Here is a 17,926-nt window from a genome sequence, read left to right on the forward strand (position 1 = left end):
CCGCGGGATTAGCCCAAAACATCCTGCCACCCTTGTACGCCGAGCTGGACACGCGCTTTGTTATCCGGAGCAACCCGAAACGGTGGAGCCCCGGCGCCCGCCCGATTAGCTAGCTAGATGATATGCATAACTCGCGGCTGAGGCCACAGCTGTACATGCCACCATGGCCAACCAGCAGGCACATGTGGCGGCCCTTCGGGCTCAGTTGGAGAAACTACAGGCGGCCCTGTGGGCCAAACAACAACCTGTCGATATGACCTTTGTTGTTTCCGTGATGGCCAACGCTATACTGACACAAGCTCTGGGGGACAGCAAGGGCTTCAGCGTCATGGCTCATTGTCCCCAGGCATCGCCTACGGTCAATCTATAGGCAGTCGAGCCTCGAGCCTATCGACATAAGGCTCCGCTCGTAGACCTCAGCTCTCCCCTTCAGGTGGACCTATAGTCACGCCCTTCCTTGAGGGTTTTTGGACCCCAAAACTGCATAAATCTAAAGGTGATTCAGACCCAGTTGAGTTCATTCGTGCATATGCCCTCGCCATCAAGGCCAACGGAGGTGGATATGCCACCATGGCAAAGTGCTTCCCTCTCGCTTTGGAGGGGGTAGCCCTCTGATGGTTCTAGGCGTTAGAGCCCAGGACCATTTACGCTTGGGCCTAGCTCCGTGACTCCTACTGCAACAATTTTCAAGGCATCTTCATCAAACCAGTAACCTCTAGGAGCCTATTTGTCGTTAGGGAACAGCTGGGCATGGGGGTCCACCATGTCGGCGCAACTAGCATCCACCACCAAGTCCTTGGATGGGCCGAAGCCCCCTGTGACCTTCACCTACAATGACGCGGTAAGGGTGAACTTCCCCCACACCGACGCTCTAGTCATCACGGCCGACATCGCCGAAGTCGAAGTCCAGAGGGTGCTGGTCGATGAAGGAAGTTCTATAGATATTCTCTCCATACATGCCTTCGACCAGCTCCGTATTCTGCGGAGCCAGCTCTCTCCAGTTCAGAGGCCCCTTTAGGGGTTCAATGGCCCCCCTCGACACCTTATGCCATATAGAGCTTCTAATCACATTCGGCGAAGCCTCCGCCACGTGAATCGAGATGGTCACCTCTGACATTGTGGGCGTGCCTTACGCATACAACGTCATCCTAGGCAAGGGAACCCTGAACAAATTCGGAGCAATCTATCATCACAATTACCTCTGCATGAAGATTCCTGGACCTTAGGGGCTGATCTCCGTCCACGATGATCAAAACATTGCTAGGCGCATCGAGTACGGGCACCCTACCTCGCTCAAGAGCCGCCACATGCATAGTGTAGCTAAAGGACCCCTCAAAGACCCCCCCCCCTTCAGCGTGCCTTAAGCATTGTTGCCCTCCGAAACCACTACCGGAGGGGGTACGTCAAGCACGTCCCGTTAGGTATAGGGAACCCTGACCGGGCTTTTTAGGTTGGGGCGGACTTCACTTCGAAGCAGGAAGCCCAACTCACGGCCGTCCTGAGGGCCAATTTCGACATTTTTGCATGGTATCCTTAGGACCTCCCCAGAGTCGAGCGCCACATCATCGAGCACGCCCTCCGAGTCAACCCGCAGGACCCACCTATATGTCAGGGGCTCTACAAGCAGTCCATCGAGCGAGCGGAGGCCACGAAGGAGGAAGTCTAAAAACTGTTGAAAGTTAGTGTCATCCGAGAGGTCATCCACTTGGAGTGGCTATTAAACTCGTCCTAGTCAAAAGCCTAACAGAGAATGGCATATGTGCATCGACTCCACGACGCTCAACAAAGCCTGCCTTTGAGACCCATACCCGCTCTCTTGCACAGACCAGCTGGTGGACTCCATAGCCGGCTACGAGTTGTTGAGTTTCTTGGACGCGTACTCAGGATACCACCAAGTGTGGATGGCCATGGAAGATGAGATCAAGACCAGCTTCATTACCCCCTTCGGGGTATATTGCTACATTTAGATGCCTAATGTCGGAGCCAACTTTTCCCGCTTGGTGCGCAAAATCCTAGAGCACCAACTAGGCCGCAACATGGAGGCCTACGTTGATAACATAGTTGTAAAAAGTAAGCTCAAAGTCAACCGTGTTATTGGCCTTCAAGAGACCTTTAATAGTCTCTAGGCCACTGGTGTGTGGCTCAATCTAGAGAAGTATGTCTTTGGTGCCAAAACTGGAAGGTTACCGGGATACCTCGTCTCAATACGAGGCATCGAGACCAACCTTAGCAAAATCCGTGCCATGAGATGGCACCCCTCACCAACTCGAAGGGGGTCTAGGCCTGTCGCCTCGCTGCCCTCGGCTATAGCCACTTGTTACCACTATAGTGTCACGGTCAGATGATGTCATCAGAATTGATTCAAATTTACCTAGACCTGAGTCGTATATTTGGTTGTTCCTAGGTTTCGATTATCTAAGTAAAAACTTGTATCTCTATCCCTGTTGAAGTATGCATGAACACTTATCCTCTGTAAAATATTATAAATACAGACTATAGATATAGGGTGAAAAGAGAGATTCTAGTTCATTGAAACATATCTTGATATTTCTTTCCTTTTCACTTTCACTCTAAGCTTAAGCCACTCCTATAAATTGAACTCTCGTCAAATTTTATTCGTAAATGATATATTTCCTTTGACCAACATTCCTAGTCCATGTTTGCAGCCGGGTTGATGTGCGAAGGAGTGTCTCATTCATGTCTGCATCACCTCCCAGTATCTAGCCAGCTATTGCATCATGGAGTAGTATTCCAATTTTCCATGTCTGTTTTGTCCCCTTTCTTGGGATGGTGACACTACACTATGCTACGACTCGAAGCGGTGAAGGCCTGCGAGTTCCGATGCCTGGGTTGCTGCAAACGGAAGGCGCTCCGGTTCCGAGTTACGATGGCGCCGCTGCCTGCAATCACGCGCCCGGCCGACGAGCGGACGGGCGGGGAGCCGGGGAGAGACGACGGCATGCAGTGAGAGAGTCAGGGGCACGGGTGCCACTGGGGGGGCAGCCGCAACTCGGAAAGCAACCACATGGACATGGGGGCCTTGCTTTCCCTTTCCATGTCCATGGAGGCTGTTGACCGACGAATATAATGATGCGTAATCCTTCTTGTTGCTTGCCAGTCCGTTTTGACCGCTCTTGATGGACGTGATATCTGACGAATTGAGCATGGCTGAGAAAGTGAAAGGCCATCTGACGCAGTGCACAACTGTACAGTCCGTTTTGGTCGTGACAGTAAGCATTTGTTTAGGGAGGCTAACGAATAATCTATTAGGTCAAGAATGTAAGGCTTATTTTATTTGAAAAAATCAAACTTCTCAATAATTAGTTAAACTATATACATATTTAGTATATAAAATTTATTTTAATAAATTTGTATCTTAAAATATTTTTAATATGATGTTGATTTTATAGTAATCGACATCATACTATAAGATATATTAATGGTCAAAGTTTAGTTTTAATGATTTTTTAAAAACAGATACATCATTCTTGAACAGAGCGAGTAGTAAGCAAAGGCAACGGCTAGATCTGATAATTTTTTAAATATTTTTAAAATATACGATCATTAAAAAATATTACACATCTAGCCTACCTATATCCGTTGGAAGGGAGGCAGCAATGTGTTACTCATCTAACGGATGCCATCTTGTGAGGGCCCACGACACAACGATAAAAAATTAAATACCCTGATCGACGTGATGTCCACGTTAATATATTGTCTAATCAATGGGTGACAACTTTGTGTTGCTCGTTGGACGTGCGATATCTTTGCTAAGCCTATTTAAAAATGTGTCACCACATGCGTTGATAAATATTTTTAATATGATGTTAATTTTATAGTAATTGACATCATATTATAAGGTAAATTAATGGTTAAATTTTACTTTTGATGAATTGTTTAAAACAAATACATCATTATTGAACGAAGGGAGTAGTAAGAAAAGCCAACGGCTCGGTCTGATAATTTTTTAATATATGTAGAAATACACGATTATTTTAAAATATTACACATCTAGCTTATCGTTATCTGTTAGAAGGGTGACAACAAGATGTCGCTCATCTAACGGATGACACCTTATGAAAGCTCACGACATAACAATTAAAAATTAAATATTTTGACTAATGTCATATTAACATGTCACCTAACAAATAAACATATTTATTATCATCTATTGGACGGACAACATTTTACTGGACCTATTGAAAAATGTGTCACCACATCGTTGATGGGCTATCTTTTTCAGTCCAAATTCCAAAACCACCCGTACAAGCATGATGCATGCACGTGCAGGCAACAGCAAAAGCATATATGCAAGGTGTCGCTGTTTTTTCAGTATGCATGCAAAAGACATGTTGAAGAGGTGACACATTTTCTAGAGAATTGTCACCTGTTTAATGGATGATAGCATAGGTATCGTTAGTTGGTTAGATGATATTTTGATATGGACACGTCGATCAAAATATTTAAGTTCTAACCTGTTGTGTCATGGGCTCCACAAGGATAGACGACATCTTATTATCATCCTTTTAACGGGTAATGGTAGTCTATATCTGTCATATTTTAAAATAGTTGTGTATTTGTGTGAATATTGAAAATTAAAAACATATAAATAAAAAGCTCTCGGTTTGACAGATGGGCTAGGCCTGTTTGACAGTTGCATGAAATGTACGGGCTGGGCCTGTTTTTGTCAGTGTCCGACATAATCAGTGGCGCTATCAAGCAGAGTGGCCTATGCCATGTAGAATGCAGCCCACTCTACCTCTGTGCTCTTGTAACAAGCTCGACTGCCTGGGTCATACACATATACACTCAAACTCAACAGCTAACGAGTTTTTTTATATACTTTTTAACATTAATATTTAAATAAATAGATTTTTAATAAAAAATTATAAAAATAGACGTCAAGTATTTTGTAGAAATCACTGTTCACAGTAATATTTCTTCAAAATTTATCTTATTTATATAAAATTGTGGTCTTCTGTTGCTCCAAAAAAATTAAAAATTTTGGTACATATTTCATAATTTATGTGTAACCCATTTTAATTGAATTCATCTAAAAATCATGTGTAGAATTTAAACTAAAATTCTCTAAAAAATACTACTTTTATAACATTTAACAATTGTTAGTGCCTCAATGGATTAATTTCTAAAATTATTTCTAGCCCTAGGATATATGCTGAAAAAATGAGTTACTTTGTAATTCTATTCACATGAAATGATAAAAATGCATATAATACAAAGGAACTCATTTTTTCACCATATATCCTAGGGTTAGAAATAATTTTAGAAATTAGTCCATCACATAAGATGAATATTAGTGAATTTTTCTAGATTTTTGAAAATTTATTTGAGCCAATAACAATTGTTAAAAGTTATAAAAGTAGTCTTTTTCGGAGAATTTTAGTATAAATTATACACATGATTTTTAGATGGATCCAATTAAAATAGGTTGCACATGAATTATGAAATGCATACAATTTAATTTTTTTAGCAACAGAAGACCACAATTTATATTACTGCAAACAGTGATTTCTATGAAATACTGTTCACACCGGGTTGTAACCGCCTATCAAAGGGATGTTAGCCTTTGAATTGACTACTTACCGCTCTCTGAAAAGACGGTAAGAGTCTAAACAACCTGTCAGAGAACAGTAGGTATTTATTTTTGTAATTTTTTCTATCAAAGATCTATTTATTTAAATATTAATGTTAAAAAAATATAAAAATAAAAAAACTCACAGCTAACCTGGTCAGTTTGGGGCCGAGCCTAGTTCTCAGTCCTGCGTAGGAGGGGAGAACAGAACCACGAAAGACCGGGGCAAATTCCATCCTCGCAAAAATAAGAGCACTTTTCAAACTGTAAGAAAACCCAAATATGTGATACTGACTTAGTTCTTAACAAAAAAGAGTATATCATAGCATATGGTATGAGAAAAGGATTTGCAGCATAGTTGAGACTATAATTAATATAGTAAGAAGTACAAACTGTTTATTTGCTAAATGTCAATCCTTGCTTAGACACAAAATATCTTGGGCACACGTTATATTCCAACCCTCCCTTCTTTTGCTCCCCACTCTCCACAACAGAGTGCAGGCGCACGAGCCAGACACCATTGTTGTAAGCAGCTTGACCTCGTGCGCCACCTCCACGTCCAATCAAGATTGAGCGCTATCAGGTACTGACGCATCCAAATGTTGTGCAAAATTTCTTCGTTTACCCATGTGTCTGTTTTGGATGCCGCATGCTGAGGCCGCCAAACCTTGATAAATGATTAAGCATTAAGAATTTATTAGAAATACAATATATCTTGAACATAATCACCATCGCACCTGTGTTTTTTTTATTCGATACGTTACGTTTCATAACCGCTACGAGGTAAACAAACTATGTGCCGACATTACATACAATTTATCATGTTTTACACGAAAATCATCTCTAGATTAGAAAGGAACGTTCTAGATATTTGAAAGTAATACAATTCAAAAATATTATACTTAGAGATTCTAATTATGGTACGCCTCCCCAACCCAACTATAAGGAGGGGAGTGGTTGTCCAAGTGAGAGAAAAAAAAGAGAAAAAAGGTAGTGAGGTTGTAAGCCACGACTACATTTATCCAATAATAACTTTAGAACTTATTACATGGGATAACTCATCGAGATTTTTAGGATTAGATCTAGATACACGATTGCCTTCTCTGAAATTAATCAAGGCAGAACAAGATGTGTGGCTATTATCTTACAGAATGTTTGAACCCTGTACACTTAGTTAATGATCAGGTATACCTACTTTAAGGTCTCATTTGGCACGGTTTCGAATTATCCTAGAAATGTTTCGTATTAAGTTTTTCTCTAGAAACGTTTTCTATAGTAAATCAAAATTAATTTGTGAAATTATTTTATTAGTTTAATAGATTTGGATTTGTAAAAAAGGTATATGACTGGCAAAGGTGATTCCAGTGAGAAACATCATTTTGAGTGATTCTCCTATTTGTAAAAAACAGAAATGTTTCTGTTGGTTTCTTGTAAAAATCACAAACCAAACTACCCATTTGGCAGAGATTACCCTATTTCTGGTGAGAATTAGAGATGTTTCTCGCTAACAAACGCACCATAAATAAGTATTTGCATAATCTAATTTACCAATCATTGACAATGGTGACCTCGAGAATGCGGCTAGTGATTCCAGTCGCTTGTGGTCGTTTCATAACATGTTGCGAGTACCGTACTTGCGGTCACTACCCATGCAGCAGTCCTACTCGTGTGTGTCTCCCACGCCTTCTCCATGACAAAAAATCCAAGGATTCGAACAGCTCTGATGCCAATTTGTTAGCAATCCAAACACCCAAGCAACACACCAAGTCACCAATGCAACTGATACAAGGTTCAAAGTATAACAAAGAGAGAGATGGAGTTTGAGATAGGCAACAAAGCACGAGGAATCAGAGAAGTACAAGATTTACATTGGGGAGGAGGCAGAAGAGAATCTAGAGAAAGAAGAAGAACAGGGACGAAGGGGTTCGTGTTATGTTCTGAATACTCATCCATGCCCTTTCCAATCCTGCTGCTCCTTTTGTGCACTACGGCAGGCAAGCCGAGACTCGTCCCGGCCCATGTCCCATGCAGCAGGCCCACCTTCAGTCTTGACTCAAATTTTCGCCATAAGTCTAGTCCTGCTCCTACAACACTTAGAACAAATCGACCAGAACTCTGCGCATCACCTAGCTGCAAAATGGGTGAGCTACAACGTCTCCGCGTGGAATCGAAAATCTTGCAAGAGAACACGCATACAAGGCCACTCGTGGAGCTCTTCCCAGGTCCCCGTCACCATAATTCACCTCCCATCGGCTTCAAAGTCCAAGCTAACCTAACGATCGAAAACGCGTGTCCACTTGGCAAATTACGATTAAGATTCGCAAGCACAGTATCCGATAGCGCCCACACGGTCGCGAGAATGTCGTCTGCAACCACCGGACAGGGCATCGCACGAGGGCGACTCATGGAGAGGTGCTGAATCCATGGCCAGCGTGACGTTTTGCAGGATAGGGCGTGGCCCATCCCGGGATCAGTTGCTTGTAGTCAGAGTTGTGGTGGCGCAGACGTTGGAATGCGGCCAGCCTCCATGATTGATCAAAGAAAATATAATGGGCAGGCTGAGGCTGCTGGAGGCAGGCAGCCACTCGCTCTCGTGATGGCATGTATCACTATCCCCATGGATCCCACGGGCAAGATCCGGAGGTCATGCACGAGTCGTTTCTCTATTCCTGTACAGGTGCAGCCTTTTATTTTATTCCAGTTATGGAGGTGAGTGCCCGGGTGGAGTACCAGCAAAGACCTGACGAGGTTTTCGAAGGGTGCAGTTGCTGCCGAGCGGCGGTGTGCCGTGGGACGGCAGGACAGGAGATCCGCGCCCGAGCCGCATATGCAAAGCGCGTCCTTTTCGACGGCCGAATGATTGGCGTACGGCCCCGTACGGCGCACCATTCATTCAGCCATTATCAGTGAGGGCTGCTTTCATGGGTAGAGTTAGCTTCTAGCTCTAACTATTAGAACATGTTTTTTAAAATTTATATGAGTTCTACCGTTTATAATTTTTCATATCTCACAGAGGAGAGAGGTGCTGTCGTGTGACCCGCTTCGTGGTAACGGTGGCGAACGATGAGACTTTCCTTTTGTATTGTATTAGCTGAGTACTATTATGAAACAATTCAGTGTCGTGCGTTTACAACGAAAATTTAAATATTGGACGCGGTAACATCAAGTCACAAGTTCAAAATATGGAGATGTTGATGCACCATGAGAGTACCGCAAAACGATATGTTAGAAACGATGTCATAGTATGATTTTAGATGGTATTCTAAAAAGAGGAGAAGATTATCAACTAATTTTCCTCCTAATTTCTTCATTTATTTCATTAATAAAATTGATCCCATATACATAGTCGGTCACGAGGCAAGGAAGCTGGAGGACGAGAGTGGATGATAAAAGTAGGTAAATTAATCAAATTTTAGAGATTTTTATTATATGAGAGTAGAGTAGAGAAAAAAGTGACACTGAAATCAACTCATGTTTTATACAGTAGAGACTATGAAAGGATGACAAGCTAAACACTAGAAACCTCATCCACTAAACCATCTCGCATTTGATGGAGGCATAGGTTATTCAAATAATGAAAGCCACAAAACGATAACTAAGTCTTACTTAGATGGTTAGTGAAGGTGGTCATACTTCTACCCATCATAGATTAAACGCCACGTTTGTTTCTTATGTGTCTTACCAATGACATAATTCTTTTTCGTGATAAACGACGTATCCATTGATAGTAAGACACTTGTGGTGATTGATGGTTTTCAACTGGTGCTGCGTGAGTACGCCACAAAATATCCGTGGCTACTAGTGGAGCGGGTCATCATAAGAAGTTATCCATGGCTCGGCCCCAAACATCCTTCCTCCCCGTGTTGCCACACAATTTGGTGTGTGTTTGGTTGGAGAATAAGGTTGGATGTGATATGACTATCCATGTTTCATTAGATGGTGTGATCTATTTTTTTAGCATGTATAGGACAGCCCAATTTCTTATTTAGTTGGATGAATAGAATTTGGATGGTGTTAGTCAAAATTTTATAGAGCCATTTATCATATATTTAGTTTCTCATCAAAATATAATCATATCAGATCTTGTTTTGTTGATTTAATTGCAATGAATACAATGGTATAATTGGACGCAAATCTGATAAATAGTTTAGTAAATAATATAATTTAAAACGTGCTAAAAAAATATATTTACTCTAAGCACCCAAAATATGCTACATCAGTAGGGATAAAACTCATTCAGAACATGAATAACCTCATTCGACTAATTTCACAGGATAACACCTGAAGAGAATAATTTCTTCGGTGATCATCCTATCCAGCTTGCCATATAAGATCATCCACAGTATATAGCACCACCCAATGTGCTAAGATAAGCCATGTAGGTGAAGTGCTAGTTAGTAAAAAATGCTTCAGCGTATAGTAAATTGAAGTAAAACCCACCATGATTTAAATAATAATAGAAAACATTATTTTCCTGACATATTGCCTTTTCTCTCTCATGCATGTCTCCGTTTCTCTATCCCCAACTTTAGCACCTCTTCTAAACTTATTTTTTTCTACACCCAAACTCTTCAATGTATAGCAATGGTCTAACACCGAAAAGATTCCCTTAGCATCACGTTTTTTGCAATTCTAAAACTACCCTAACCAAACATCTTAAAAACTAAATGATCATCTCCTATAAAAAAAATATCGCTCCAATCAAACACCACCTTAGCCGCCTCGCCAGCACTGGATCGAGATAAGCATGAAATGAGCCAGCGCCTGCGCCTGCGCCTGCATCCGCCACGTCTGGTCCCCGCCGGGCCGAGCCAGGTGCACAGCAGCCGGGGCCGGGCCACCACACTTCCGCGCGCCGTCTCACCCCACGCGGTTTCGTCCCAACGGACCGGACCCACCCGCGCCGCGGCTTATAAACCGCACGCGGAGGCGGACGGAGCCAGAGCCACCGCACGCGCTCCCGCTCCCGCTCCCGCTCCCGTGTAACCAACCGAACCAGCGAGCCTCGGCCCGCGCCTGCCCGCCTGCCTGTCTGATCGATTTGATCCGCCGGTCCAGTACAGGGAGGGCCAGTTCGATGGCGGAAGCGGCGGCGGGGAGGAAGACGCGGGTGGGGCCCTACGAGCTGGGCAAGACCATCGGAGAGGGCAGCTTTGCCAAGGTCAAGCTCGCTCGCCACTCCCGCACCGGCGATGTCTACGCCATCAAGGTGCTCGACCGCAACCACGTCCTCCGCCACAAGATGATTGAGCAGGTTCGCGCCTCCGCCTCACCCATTCATCTCCCTCCCCTTCACTTGCTCCATGGAATCTTACCTCGAGGAATTAAAAATCATTATAGAAAGATCTTTCATTAATTTATTCGTAGAAACGGAGGATCACAGAAGAATATCCATGGACGTCTCTGTCGTGGTCGAGATTATGTTCTCTATGGATTGTTTCTGATGGGGAAAAAATAGCATGTCCGGTGTCCCGGCCTTGCTTAAACTTCTGATCGCTGTAGCGAATTAGATAGGATGGAGAATTGATACGGATTGGAATTTGTACCTTGTGATCACCAAAATTAGCTCCACAGCCCACGTATCGCTCGGAAAAAGAAACCCGCTCCGCAGAGTGAATCTCCTTTTGGGGGAGCCATTCTGCCACAAGCAACAATCATCCACGCTTTGATTTTTTTTCTTATCAAATGCTCGAGACGATGCTCATTGCCATCGGAGTGCCAGGAGTTTTTCTCGACATAATTTTACTGAAAGGAAGCAAAAACTCTACTTGAACTATTGTGAAAGGGGATTTTGTCGTGAAAGATGGCATCTTTTCACAAAAGATGTCTCTTTCGTGTGATGAAACAACAACTGAACAACGTACCACCACCAGATGTCCACTGTCCAGTGGCATGAACCGTTCTGTTTTCGTTACAACTTGAGATTGGGAATGTGAACGCTCACTAGTCAGTACCTCTTCCACTTGTTTCAGATCAAACGGGAGATTTCGACAATGAAGCTAATCAAACATCCTAATGTGGTCCAGTTGCATGAGGTATCTCGCAATGTTTATGAAGACATGATAATATAAGTTTCATTATCTTTTGGTCTTCCATGTCATTCAATCTGTGTGCATTTGATAGGTTATGGCTAGCAAATCAAAGATATACATGGTTCTTGAATTTGTTGATGGAGGCGAGCTATTCGATAAGATCGTAAGGCTCTCAAACTTTCAGTGCCTGATATCGTGGCTCTTTAGTTTCTGGACATGCTTTTTACATGTTGTGAGCTTAGTTTTGAGACGATTAGCAGTTAGAGCCATATTAATGTTAAGTTATTAATTCCATCATATGTTCTTGATAATTTAGGTTAATTCTGGGAGGCTAGGAGAAGATGAAGCAAGGAGATACTTTCATCAACTTATAAATGCAGTTGATTATTGCCATAGCCGAGGAGTGTACCATAGAGACCTGAAGGTTTGTTCAATTATCCTGCTCACTTTCTGATGCGTCAATATCCAATTACAGATGCTATGTGGTACACCTTCTAATTCATGGATGTTTAATGTGCCGTTTGCAGCCAGAGAATCTGCTTCTCGATTTAAATGGATCTCTTAAAGTTTCAGACTTCGGCCTGAGTGCATTTTCACCACAAACAAAAGTATGATCTCTAGCTGGTAGCTACAAGCATGCATTTTACCTGTCTAAATAATTAAGCGTTTTTTGGGTCTCTGAGGGTTATGCACTTAGGTTTTACACCATTCTTCCCGGATAGTTGACTTGCTACCTTCTCTAAAGTAACTTCATATACTCCTAGAATAATGCTTGGAGACAAGTAAGAGTTAAGGAAAAGAATTTTGATGAACTCTTCTGATTTGTTTTATTAGGAAGATGGACTTCTGCATACTGCTTGTGGAACTCCAAACTATGTTGCACCTGAGGTGAATTTCTAGCCTTTCATCAGTTATCGGATTATTGTGTCGATACCTTGTGTAATTGAGGTGCTTCAAGATGTGTAAGAATCGGACTGTTCCTGCAGGTGCTTGCCGATAAAGGTTATGATGGTATGGCTGCTGATGTATGGTCCTGTGGCATAATCTTATTCGTCCTTATGGCTGGATATTTACCATTTGATGACGCCAATCTAATGAAGCTATACACATTGGTAAGTTTGTGTACTAAACTTACAATCTTGGTTGTGAAATTCACTGGTAAATTTGGGATGAACTTTATAACGACTTTCTTTACAGATCTGCAAGGCAAATGTTTCTTGTCCGCCATGGTTTTCTTCGGGTGCAAAGAAGCTCATTAAGCGCATTCTCGATCCTAATCCTCATACGGTAAGTGTGAATTAAGGACATACCTTTTCTGTATCTGTTGGCCGTCTCATTTAACCATTGTATGGCAGCTAGCATACCACTCAGTCCAGTGAATTCGTCTATTTGTATAGCTTCTTTAGGAGCCTTATTGTCATCACTGTTTGAGAAAACGGGTGTTCTATTCCATGCAGAGGATAACAATTGCAGAAATGTTGGAAGATGAATGGTTCAAAAAGGATTATAAGCCACCGCATTTTGAACAAGGTGAAGGTGTTAGCCTTGACGATGTTGATGCTGCATTCAACGATTCAGAGGTATGAATCGTATGATACAAACTAAAGTCGCCTCTTTTTCCCAAAAAGAAGTTTTATTTTGAACTTGTGATTGAATCGAAAATTTCTCAGAAATATTATGTGCTTTAAAAACATTTTGATGTTCTATTTAATGTTCGCATTATCGATCACAGTTGCTGTAAGGTGAATCTTTTTATTTATTCCTTGCTATTTTGAAAGATTGGAACTTATTGATGCACATCTATATCACATTCTTCTTTTTTTACTCGCGACTCAAATGTCAAAGTTTTCATATGGGTTTAGGCTTTCGCTTTAAAAGATCCAATTGGTGAACATCTCAGTTAACCAATTGTTAACTATTATGTACAGGGCACCTCTTGATTGATTACCTTCTATTTTTGACGTTTTAGGAACATCTTGTGGCGGAAAAAAGAGAAAAACCAGAATCCATGAATGCATTTGCTCTTATTTCGAGGTCACAGGGCTTCAACCTTGGAAATTTGTTTGAGAAGGAGATGATGGTAAGTCCACAGAACTTTTAATTCGTAATGTCCTCGTTTGGAATGTGTTATAGATTAGTTTTAGTAAGGTTGGAGGAAATTCCATTCGGAAGCAGATGGTAGCTTAACATTGTTTCGCTAGTTCATTGTTTCCTATGTTTTGAACGTGTTACGGTCTTGAACGTTAGCACATTGAAGTAGCCATTATGTTCTATCATCATTCTACTATTGATTGCCCTCCTTTGTAAATCTAATAGTCTAGTTTTTTTTTTTTTGCTTTTTTTTGGAACTGAAATCTACCAGTCTAGTTGGTCAGAAAAATTTGTGCTTTCACTGCACCTTCTCCTTGGTCCTGACTAATGCAAGGCTTTCTAAATAGGGGATGGTAAAGCGGGAAACATCCTTCACATCTCAATGTACACCACAAGAGATCATGTCTAAAATAGAGGAAGCTTGCGGACCACTTGGTTTCAATGTGCGGAAACAAAATTATAAGGTGCGTAACATTTTGGATAAATGGGTAGCACATATGGACTACCAGGTTTCTTGAGAGGTTTGCATTAGAGTTTATGTCATCCATTACTTACACGTATCTTTCTTTTTGGACTTCCAGATGAAATTGAAAGGTGACAAGACTGGAAGAAAAGGCCATTTATCTGTAGCAACGGAGGTACTGGCACTATGCTCAATATCGCAGCATGAGAGTTTATCTTGTCACAATTGTATAAGGCTGCATTAACTTCTCCTCTCATGGGTTTTTCCCCTGCGTATGTACCAATGTTTAAATCTTTTGCAGGTTTTTGAGGTTGCTCCATCACTTCACATGGTTGAGCTCCGTAAAACCGGAGGAGACACATTGGAGTTTCACAATGTACGTTTTCAGATGATATATTTCCGATTCTTATTGCCAAACATTCTCAATGAGTCCTTTTTTCTTGGTACCTTTTTAAATAATTAATACTATGTCATCAAAACCGAGTGCAGTTCTACAAGAATTTCTCATCAGAATTGAAAGATGTAGTGTGGAAAGCTGAATCTGACGCCAGTAAAAATCAAACAAGGTAAGTTTCCTCAATTTTTATCTCCTCGCTATTCTTTTTATCGTATGTCTTAACACGTCTCTGTTCCACTTATCCAGGTGATGCCAATGCGAGCTGTATTTTTCCTTCTGATGGCACATTGCTAGACCATCTCTCTAATTAAAGAGAGCGCCTTTTGTTGGGCTGTAGTCTGGCCCATAGGCCCATATATGTACAATATATGTATGTATCTCCGAAGGAGTAAGAAGTGAAGTTCCAGAGTTTTTCCAATACCAATTGCTAACATGGTACCAGAGTCTTCTCTGATTCGGAGGCGATTCTGGGTACTGTAGCAGCGGCGCACTCGGGCGGGATCCGCCAGCATGTGAGCCCGGTGGGCGAAGGCTTGCAGGCACGTGCGCGTGAAGGTCGGCGGCGGTGGCCAGAGCAGGTGCGTCGGGATTGGGTGCTGTTTGGGCGTTGCGCTCGAGCGGATTCAGTAGCTGTTGGTTTGTTCTTGTGTGGCTCTATACTAGAGCTGTTTCTAGAGCAGTTCGAAGAAGGAGCAAGCGCATAATTGTTGCTCTTTGCTAGCTGGTGGAGTTACAAGAACTTGGTTCTTCGGGTGGAATAGAGCAAGCACAAGGAGTATAGCAGCTAAGCTTGCAGTTCCTTGGTGGTTTGATAGTGGAAGTTTGAAGGAGGAGAGTAAGGTGGAGCTGTGCACGTGGGAGGTGTGCAGCTGAAGAACATAGGTGAGGATTTGTTGCTGTGCTTTTGTGTGCTTGTGGGAAGAGAAGAGAAAATTGGTGTGTGCTGCTGTGCACATAGGATCATAGCTCATAGTTTAGTGGTGGCTGGTTTGGTCTGTCCGTGGTGAAGAGGAGAAATTGCTGCTGAAATTTGGAGTTGTTGCTCCCAGCTGTTCTTGCTGTTGTGCGCGTGGAATTTCAGAAGGATCTGGCTAGTGCTATCAGGTGTGTGCACGACTGTGTGTGGAGTAGAGTTCGGTATTGAGTAGGTGATGATTAAGGGGAAGTTGAAGTTGGTGAAAACTCCTTTCTGATTTGAGAAGAGAGAAAAGGTAGAAGAGCTGCTGATTGCTACTAGCCGAAGTGTTGTACTTGTAAAGTAATAGGGGAAAATTAGGGAATCGAACAAGTGCTTGGCAAATTGGTTGAGCTACTTAGGAAATTGTGCCTCACACAGATAAAATTCAGAAATTAGAATTGATGCCGAATGATATCAAATTGGAGGGCATCAAGAATTATTTGGCATGTTCTAGAAGGGTATTGTTATTGTTGAAGGCGAAAAAACTTGAGGGCTTTGTCAACGGAGAGATGACTGAGCCAGGGGATAAATTGAGTAATGAATGGAAAAACTGGGACGCTACAAATTCTTTGGTGGCTACATGGATGTTGAGCTCTATGATTCCGACTATTGCGAGCACTGTTGATACAATTCAAAGTGCAGCTGAAATATGGAAAGCTGTGGAAAAGATGTATTCAGGGGTTGGAAATGTGATGTTGATGGTTCAAACAGAAGACCATCTCCATGATCTCAAACAGGAGGAGCGATCTGTGATGGATTATGTTATTGAGTTGAAGTGTTTGTGAGCTGATGTAGACCACTATGATTCTATTGAGCTACCACATGCTGATTGTATGGCTTGGATGAAAAAATGGGTAGAAAAAAGAGAGTTCTTTAGTTCTTAAGAGGGCTAGACTCAGAGTTTGAGGGAAGACGTGCTACTATATTTCATCAAACTACTCTCCCTAGCTTAGAGGAGGCCATAGCTGCCATGGCACAAGAGGAGTTGAGACTAAATGTGATGAGAGAAACTACTTCCTCTCCATCCCGTCCTATTTTTGCAGCAACAATAACTATTAAGGCAAGAAAATGTTTTATTTGTGGTGATATAGAGCACTTGATTCGTGATTGTCCTAAACCATTCAAGCACAACCGTGGAAAAGGAAGAGATAGTAGCAAAGGTGCTTTGAGGGGTGGCAGAGGCCATGGAGGTAGAGGTGGCTACAAAGCCAATGTAGTTGGCACAGAAGAGGAGCTTTTCAAAGCAAGGGAGACTTCATCAGTAGAACTTGAAGAATCAAAACAACTGAGAGGAAAAGATGGAAGCTCTGGAGATCAGGATCAAGAGGCTCACAGTGGTGATTTCATCAACTTTACCTACGTGAATGAAGGTAATTATGCCCATGCATCTGTACCCACACAAATATCACGATTAAATTGGATTCTAGACTCAAGGGCATCAAAGCACGTCACAGGCACATACAGTGAGTTTATTTCATATACACAATATCCCTCCACACGTAAAGAAACCATACAAACTGCTGATGGTATACCACAACTCATTACTGGTGTTGGTACAGTACAATACACTCAATCTATTAAATTATCATCAATTTTGCATGTGCCAGCCTTTCTGGTCAATATTGTATCATTAAGTGCTTTAGTTGATCAGTTGGATTGTCGAGTTATTCTTGACTGGGAAAATTGTTTAATTCAGGAGAGACGAACATGAGATATCTTGGTAGAGCAACCAGGCGTAGTGGGTTGTGGTACATGGATCGTGAAGGAACAAATGATGCACTGTGTACTGTCTTAGCAGCAAGAGTGGGAGAGAAGGAAGCTATTGTGATGCTTTTGCATTGTAGATTGATGCATCTTTCTATTGATAAAAATATGTAAAGTCTTTCCTGATGTAATGTGTGGGGTGGATAAGAACAAACTATTTTGTGATGCCTGTGAGTTTGCAAAACATACAAGGACATCTTATGTGAGTTGGGGCATCGAGAATGTGTTTCCTTTTGTACTTATTCATTCAGATGTCTGGCATGTCCTATGGTCTGTATTAGTGGGATGAAGTACTTCGTTATTTTTATTGATTGCTTCTCTAGGATGACATGGGTATATCTTACGAAGCATAAAGATGAGGTGTTGAAATGCTTCTAAGATTTTTATGCTCTTGTGAAAAATCAATTCAATACTCAAGTCCAAATGATAAGAACAGATAATGAGACTGAGTATGTGAACAAGGAATTTGGTGCATTTCTGTCAGCAAATGGTATATTGCATCAGACTTCATGTCCAGACACATCTCCATAGAATGGTATGGTCGAAAGGAAAAAATCTTCATATTTTGGAGGTTGCTCGCTCATTAATGTTTACCATGAACGTGCATAAGTTTTTATGGAGTGAAGCT

General features: G+C 42.0%; 1 protein-coding gene across 3 annotated transcripts; it reads left to right on the top strand.

Annotated features, from left to right (window-relative positions):
* Window positions 1–10,524: 10,524 nt before the first annotated feature.
* LOC133917022 (CBL-interacting protein kinase 9-like) lies at window positions 10,525–17,559 on the top strand. Of its 3 annotated transcripts, none has more exons than XM_062360951.1 (16): window positions 10,526–10,847; window positions 11,566–11,628; window positions 11,717–11,788; window positions 11,942–12,049; window positions 12,153–12,233; window positions 12,460–12,513; window positions 12,612–12,737; window positions 12,823–12,912; window positions 13,083–13,205; window positions 13,595–13,705; window positions 14,064–14,180; window positions 14,298–14,354; window positions 14,481–14,555; window positions 14,669–14,745; window positions 14,823–16,904; window positions 17,231–17,559. In XM_062360951.1, exons 1-15 carry the CDS (start codon window positions 10,671–10,673, stop codon window positions 14,824–14,826), a joined length of 1,335 nt encoding a protein of 444 aa, XP_062216935.1. In that variant the 5' UTR covers window positions 10,526–10,670; the 3' UTR covers window positions 14,827–16,904; window positions 17,231–17,559. The 3 variants fall into 3 exon arrangements, with proteins under 3 accessions (XP_062216937.1, XP_062216935.1, XP_062216936.1); XM_062360952.1 differs by having other exon boundaries at window positions 14,823–16,871; XM_062360953.1 differs by lacking the exons at window positions 14,064–14,180; window positions 14,298–14,354; window positions 14,481–14,555; ... (1 more) ...; window positions 14,823–16,904; window positions 17,231–17,559 and having other exon boundaries at window positions 10,525–10,847; window positions 13,554–13,692.
* The last annotated feature ends 367 nt before the right edge of the window (window positions 17,560–17,926 follow it).

The sequence above is a fragment of the Phragmites australis genome, chromosome 4 (genome assembly GCF_958298935.1).
Source record: "Phragmites australis chromosome 4, lpPhrAust1.1, whole genome shotgun sequence".
Classification (NCBI taxonomy): Eukaryota; Viridiplantae; Streptophyta; class Magnoliopsida; order Poales; family Poaceae; genus Phragmites; species Phragmites australis.

Coding starts and splice junctions, on each gene's coding strand:
- LOC133917022 (XM_062360951.1), top strand. CDS start 10,671: ATGGCGGAAGCGGCGGCGGGGAGGAAGACGCGGGTGGGGCCCTACGAG. Junction 14,181..14,297: donor TGCGGAAACAAAATTATAAG/GTGCGTAACATT, acceptor TTGGACTTCCAG/ATGAAATTGAAAGGTGACAA. Junction 14,556..14,668: donor ACACATTGGAGTTTCACAAT/GTACGTTTTCAG, acceptor AACCGAGTGCAG/TTCTACAAGAATTTCTCATC.